The sequence below is a fragment of the Chenopodium album genome, chromosome 22 (assembly GCF_948465745.1).
Source record: "Chenopodium album chromosome 22, dcCheAlbu1.1, whole genome shotgun sequence".
Lineage (NCBI taxonomy): Eukaryota > Viridiplantae > Streptophyta > Magnoliopsida > Caryophyllales > Amaranthaceae > Chenopodium > Chenopodium album.
Window position 1 is genome coordinate 14,254,191 of NC_137855.1, and position 7,313 is coordinate 14,261,503.

The 7,313-nt window shown below is 33.1% G+C and overlaps 1 protein-coding gene across 1 annotated transcript; it reads left to right on the forward strand.

Annotated features, from left to right (window-relative positions):
• The first annotated feature begins 1,019 nt into the window (after positions 1-1,019).
• LOC145603999 (uncharacterized) lies at positions 1,020-1,773 on the forward strand. Its single transcript, XM_081659959.1, has 3 exons — positions 1,020-1,262; positions 1,407-1,637; positions 1,723-1,773. The coding sequence occupies exons 1-3, from the start codon at positions 1,020-1,022 to the stop codon at positions 1,771-1,773; spliced, it is 525 nt and encodes a 174-aa protein (XP_081516085.1).
• Positions 1,774-7,313: the final 5,540 nt, after the last annotated feature.

Genomic DNA, 7,313 nt, shown 5'->3' on the forward strand with positions numbered 1-7,313 from the left:
AATATACGACGGATTATGACTTAGACATTCAGTATCATGAAGGGAAAGCAAATGTAGTTGCAGATGCTCTAAGTCGTAAAACCAGTCATGGATTGAATACCTTGATAGTGGCCGATGAGTTATGTAGAGAAATGAGGAAAATGAATCTAGAAGTTGTAGAATGGGGAGTGCCAGCAGGCATTCTTGCGAACCTAACCATCCAACCAACAATATTCGATGAAATAAAGGAAAATCAGGAAGGAGATGTGAAGTTGGATAGGATTCGCGAGAAAATAAAACAAGGCAAAGCTACAAATTTCAAAATTCATGAAGATGGGAGTTTAAGGTACAAAGGTCGATGGTGTGTACCGCAGAAATGTGAGGAAGTTAAAAGAAAGTTAATGGAAGAGGGTCACAATACACCATACTCAGTGCACCCATGAGGGGACAAGCTATACAAGGATTTGAAAAAGGTGTATTGGTGGCCTAGAATGAAGAATGAAGTTGCGGAATTTGTAGCGAAGTGTTTGACTTGCCAAAAGGTGAAGATAGGGCACAAAAGACCCTAGGGGACTGTGCAATCATTGGAAATTCCTGGATGGAAATGGGATTGTATTTCAATGGACTTTGTGACTTGCCTCCCAAAGTCAAAGAATGGAAATGACACCATTTGGGTAGTGGTGGATAGACTTACAAAATCTGCAGTGTTCATACCAATGAAAGAGACTTGGAAGATGGAGCAACTTGCAAAAGCTTACATCAAATATGTTGTGAGGTTACATGGAGTTCCAAAGGATATTGTGTCTGATAGAGATTCTAGGTTTCTTTCGAAATTCTGGAAAAGTGTACAGGAAAACTTTGGTACAACACTTAAGATGAGCACAGCGTTTCACCCTGCCACAGATGGACAAACTGAGAGAACAATTCAAACCTTGGAAGACATGTTGAGAGCTTGTGTTATAGACTTCCAAGGGGGATGGGAAGATAGCTTGGACTTGATTAAATTTTCCTACAATAATAGTTACCATGCGAGCATAGGTATGGCTCTATTTGAGGCTTTATATGGAAGAAAATGTCGCAGTCCAATTTGTTGGAACGACATAAGTGAAACAATGATTTTAGGGCCTCAAATAATCGAGGATACAGTAGAGCAAGTGAGGGAAATTCAGGCTAAAATTCAAGCAGCTCAAGATCGTCAAAAGAGCTACGCAGATTTGAAGCATAGAGAAGAGGAATTTGAGGTTGGCGACAAAGTGTTGCTGAAGGTGTCACCAATGAAGGGTGTAATGAGATTTGGAAAGAAAGGAAAGCTAAGTCCAAAGTATATTGGTCCATATGAAGTATTAAAAAGGATAGGAAAAGTAGCTTATAGGTTGGCCTTACCTATGGAACTTAGTAAAGTGCATGATGTATTTCATGTATCTCAGTTAAGGAGGTATATTCCTGATAAGTCCCATGTGCTACAACCCGAAACCATTGAGTTAGATCAAAGCTGGACCTATGAGGAAAGACCTGTCAAGATCCTTGACAGTAAAGTGCGTAGTACACGCAATAAGGAAGTTAAGATTGTAAAAGTGCTATGGTCCAACAAAGAATATGAGGAAGCAACTTGGGAAGCCGAGGATGAAATGAAAAAGAAATATCCCGAGTTGTTTAAGGTATGTTGAGTTACGGGGACGTAACTCGTTCTCTTTAAGGGGGGTAGAATGCAGTAGAATCTCGCTCTTTTTCCCTATATTTCAGTTATTTGTGTGCTTTTTGCACAATTTCAACAAGTATTTTGAGCAATTGTGATCTTAAAGAAACACAAAAAGGTAAAAGTATGACAAAAAGTACAACAATATTATACAAAGTGAGGAAATAGTTTGAATTTCGTTACCCAAGTTTCGGGACGAAACTTCTTTTAAGGGGGGTAGACTGTAATACCCCGTATTTTCATACATATTTTTAATTTAAATAAGTATTTTTGTAAAGTATTTAAATAATTCGAAATGAATTATTATGGCGTTTTAATTATTTATTTTAATAAATTTGAAATATTTTATAAAAGAAAAGTTTTATTTAATTAATTATTTTAATAAGATGGGATTATTTTAGGAAAGTTTTATAAAAGGATGATTTTATAAAAAAGTCAAGTTTTATTAGGAAAGGGATTAGTAAGGATAGAAAAGGAATTCAAGGGTAGGAGGGATTCTAGAGAAAAGGGATATAAATATTCAACACATGGGCAAATTAAACTTTTCCCAGAGTGGAGAATACCCAAAGTAATTTTCTCTCCCTTCCCCTTTATTTTTCTTTTCTTTTTCTTTCTTCTCCCCTTCCCCTCTTTTTTTTCTTTCGAACCTCTTTTTAATCCCGATCAGATTCTGAACTCATCCGATTTTTATAAAAAAAAAAGTAGTGTTTTCCATGTGGAAACAACGTTTTAAGAAAGACTCACTACCTATGGTAGTGAGCACTACCCTTTCGTGGCCAAATTCAGCCTCTAAATATGATATTCGGGCAGTTTTTGATTTTTAACGAAGTTTTTTTTATTCTTTTGTTTTAAATCCTAAATCTAATTATTAATTATGGGTTTTGTGATGATGTTGTGATGTTTGATTTTAAGTATGGTGTAAATAAATTTTCAGATTTTAATTTTAATAAAAAAGCCCCAAATTTGAAACCCTAGGTTTGTAAAATAATTTAATATTAAAGGAATATGATCTAGGGTGGTTTAAACCTTTGATTTGAGGGTTTTTAAACATAATTACAACCATTATAAGTGATTTAATAAAGCTGGAATTTTTGTATATAAGCTATAATTAAGTTTCTTGAAAGGATTTTTAATTACCCATTAATTGGGAATAAAAGTAAGGGTTTTAAATTAAATTTCAGCTTATTTTAGAGGGTTTATGAGTGATTTAAAGAGTGTATATATTGCAGGAAATTTACATTGAATAGGTAGTAATGTCTCTTTGTAATTTTGGATTGTAGGAGACTTTCAAGTGAGTGATTTCATATAGTTGTGGCGATTTTAAGATCGTATTCAAGGTACGTTCGCGTACTTGGTATTTATTTGGTGATATAGGAACATGCTAGGTTTGAATAATTAATTCCAAATAGTATCATGATAGGTTTTGATTGGAATTTATTATTTGGTTGATGTTGGTGATTGAATTGTGAAGCATGGATTATTTGTGATGGATTAGTGATTGAAAATAATTATTTTGGCATGTCATATATGAACCACACTTTTATTATTGGCATGATAGAGAGCATGTTTAATTAAACTAAATGTTTAATTTGGTTTGGAATATTGAAAAGGAATTTTATTATGGTTAATATAATTTTTATTGATGCTATAAACATGAGGAAAGAGCTATTTAAGTGTCGATGTACACGAGGAATAAATTGTATGTTGGTGCCTTAGTGTACTTAAGGTGTTTTTAACACCGAGGGATAGGAATTTTGGCGCATTATGCGTTCAAGGTGTCTTTTACACCGAGGTAGATTAAAAAGGGGTTCAACATTAAATATTATGTGGTCACTAATTATTCAAGAATTAAATTGGTATGTTTAATTATTTGAGTAATTATAATGATTGATTGTGTTATGGTTTAAGAGTCATCACCAATTTTAAAAATATGTAAATAACGTAAAGTGAAAGAGATTACGCACCAAAACTCTTGGAACGTATATACCTTGAGTATGAACACATGGGAGGAGTTATGTGACTTTATATTTGAGCATGACTTCTACTGGAAGTACAGGACGCTGTATTTTCCTTTTTATTTTTATGCGCAGGAATTCCGCCACTTACAAGTGGTTCTTTTATACTGGCACGGTTAGCTCCCGTGTTAGTACCCCTTTATTGGGGCAGGTTAGGGGGAAACCCGTTCGATGCGTAATCAATGCTAAATGAATCAATTAGCTATTTAATTGAGAGTCATGTTGTATGTTGTATGATTGTGAACAGGTGCAACAAGGTAAGTTGTGTGTTGATAGGTGAAAGCATGTTAGTGTGTTTAATTACGCTTATGTACTCAGCTTTGCTGATTGTGTGTTTGTATGTTTGTTTGGCCTTATCTTTACTTTGGCCCTATGATGACCCATTTTTAATGGAGAGTAGTGGAAACTAGTAGAGAGAAACTTTTCAGGGGATGAGGCATATTCATGATGGGCATGAGTGAAGAGCGAATCATGCTAGTTTTCCATAAGTCTATGATGTGTTTATTGCTTGAATATTTTATCATATTATGCTTGTGAGACTAACGCAAAGGTTTTTAAGTCGGTTTGGTTAAATAAGGGCCTACGATGGTTCCAAGTTGTAGGTTGACTTCGTTTTACTTAAGTTTGACTTTACTTTCGTTTGGTTGACTTTTAAAGTTGAATTGCTTTGAATGTTTTTAAAATAGTCTTCCGCTGTGTGTCTTTGATATTTGCCTTAGCCGTTTTCACGGTGGAGGTAATATCTTAGATTTTCCTATTTCGTATTATAAAAAGGGGAAAACAGGTATTTTAAAGAAAAAGAATTTCTAGGGTGTTACACTTGGCGTCGAGGCTATAGCGTCGAAATAAGGCTCCTTTTGTAGTAGTGTCTTAATACCATGATAAATTAGGGTGAAAGAGTTAATATTAGAATGGCTTGATTATTATTCATCAATATATAGGTAGACTATTTATAAAAAACCTAAGATCATAAGATAGGAAACTATGTTCCTAAAAGGTATATCACCATAACTATAAATCTTAAACATATAATCACTAAATAATATCTTTGACATAAATAAACCTAAATATATTATTCTCCGAATAAGATCTATACGAAAATATATCACACATATATTTTCTGATAATATTGATTATCTCATATCTCAAACAAAAACTAATCAGTCTTTTGACTATTCAGTTTTCCCATTTCCATTGAATGGAAGATCACTGTCTAGGTGGCCATTAACATTGTGCACCACTCGTTTGCTGTCAAATTAAGGGTGTGACATTATACTGTCTGATTTTTCTCACATGTAGTAACTCACTAATTCACTAGTACAAAAACTTGTGCCTTCCAAATAGAGGTTAGTGAGGTATGAGTAAATGCATAACGAGGGCCATGAGGGTCATTTCACAAAAACGTATATTTTGAATTTAGTAGTATCATTGGGTGATCAATAGTATCACTGGATGATCAAATAGTACCATTAAACATTCAGTGGTACTATGTATATACGTAGTGGTACTATATATTCATTCAGTAGTACTAACTACATGTAGAAATAGTATCACTACATAGTCAATGATATTATATAAGCTTTCATTGGTACATGTAAAAGTGGTCCCACTTATCAATCTCTCTCCTCCTTTTTCTCACCCCCATGTGCTTTTCAATATTTTAGTATTTGTACTTCCTCGTTGTCACTTTACTACTGATTCTGAAGCTTTCAACTTGATTGGCTATTTACCCATTAGATATTACTCCCTCCATTTTTAAATTCTTGCTCCATTTCTCCATGCGCGGAGTTTTAGGAGAAATTGGAGAAAGTAATAATATATAGAGGTAGCGGGGTTAGTGGAAGGTAAATTGGAGAAGAGAGAATCTAAAAGTAATAAAATTGGGTCCTACTAGTTGAGAGAAATGAATTAAATATTATGAAAGCTTTCCAAATAAGGAAATGAAGCAAGTATTTAAAAACGTCCGCAAAAAAAAAGTGGAACAAGTATTTAAAAATGGAGGGAGTAGTACTTCTAAAGGGATTCATTTCGATTTAACTTTGTTGCATTTAAGTGATTTAACTAAACAATGTGGAATAGTTATAGTGCAATTGTACTCCAAACACAAGCAAGCTACATGATGTGTAACTGAGTATTAACTAGGCTTCTCCGCGAGAGATTTTTATATATCCCGGGTTCACGGTCCAATTTATGATATACGGAGTATTTTTTACATTTGGATGATTACTGTTTATTTAATCATCAAATGAACAGTAGAAGCTAATATTGAACTAATTGAGTGTATCATTCACCCAGATGTATATTATAAAAAACTTCGTAGGAGAGATTATGGATATGGATATAATCATGCAAACACAAGTGATACGGAGTATAACAAGTATGAGGGTATGAAAATTGTTGCACCACTAATGCATACATAGAGTATTAAGAAAAATCAAAATTTGCTTATGCAATAATAAAAAGACAATTTCCCGTCAAAAAAATAATAATAATAATAATAAAAGACAATTTTTAGAAACTGAGTCATTAAAATTAATTCAGACATTTAGTTGGAGACCATGAAATATAATGTGTACGTAGTTGTTTAAAAATCAAAAACCAAAAGGCAAAGGTATATGTGACTATGTACATGTGTTAGAGAACATTTTTTTTGCAACATGTGAGAACATATGATCCAAATTACAAGTTAACAATAGGAAAAAGACGACATATGATCAGACTTTATTCTTTACAAATTCCTATTATTATCATCTTTCGTTATTAAGATATTGATTCATCTATCACCTCAATTAAACAAGAAGATAAGCTATGATAATAAAAATTTTGTAAACGCATGTATGATTTGTCTAGGTCATCTACGTCCTTCGACCTTAACATGAACCACTGCATAAAGTCAAGGACTTTCTAAAATTATCGTATGATAATGCATTTCTCGTTGAAAATTGGTAGCATAGAAAAACAACCTAACCTTTTTCAGTCATTCATAATTGCGACCTAGTACAGTAGTACGTACAAGTCACTGCCCTTTTTTCGTTCTTTTTTTCCTCTTTTGGTGTTTTTGGTGCGTGAAATTAAGTAGACTTGCTGCTTAGCTTCATCAGTAAGCAGTAATATTAATTGTGTTATTTCATACCCTTATATGATAATTAGATCAAAAACTTTTGTATACATCCGATGTACAGTAATATTACTGTACATCGGGGTAACTTTTGTTGAATTTAGGGTAATTTTTACACTTTTTTGGGTAACTTTTATCAATAAAGCATAAATAACTTTTATTTATATCAGGGTAACTTATATATAATGGGTAACTTTCATTCATTAAAGGGTAACTTTTGATCATTTTAAGGTAACTTTGTAGCGGATGTACAATATTTTATTGTACATCCGATTTTTTAAAATGTTTGTGAATTCTGATAGATGCATGCAGAGTAACTCAACCGTAGAGTTATGTTACAATAAAGGCTTCAAATGTACTGCGATGATAAAGCATGCATGAGATCGAAATTAATCTATCCCTCCGCTCTTTTTTATTTGCTCTATTTAACCATTTTGCAATTCACATAGTTTTTCATGCACACACGCATCTTTGCTTCTATATTAAAAGCGTTCTAAAAACGTTT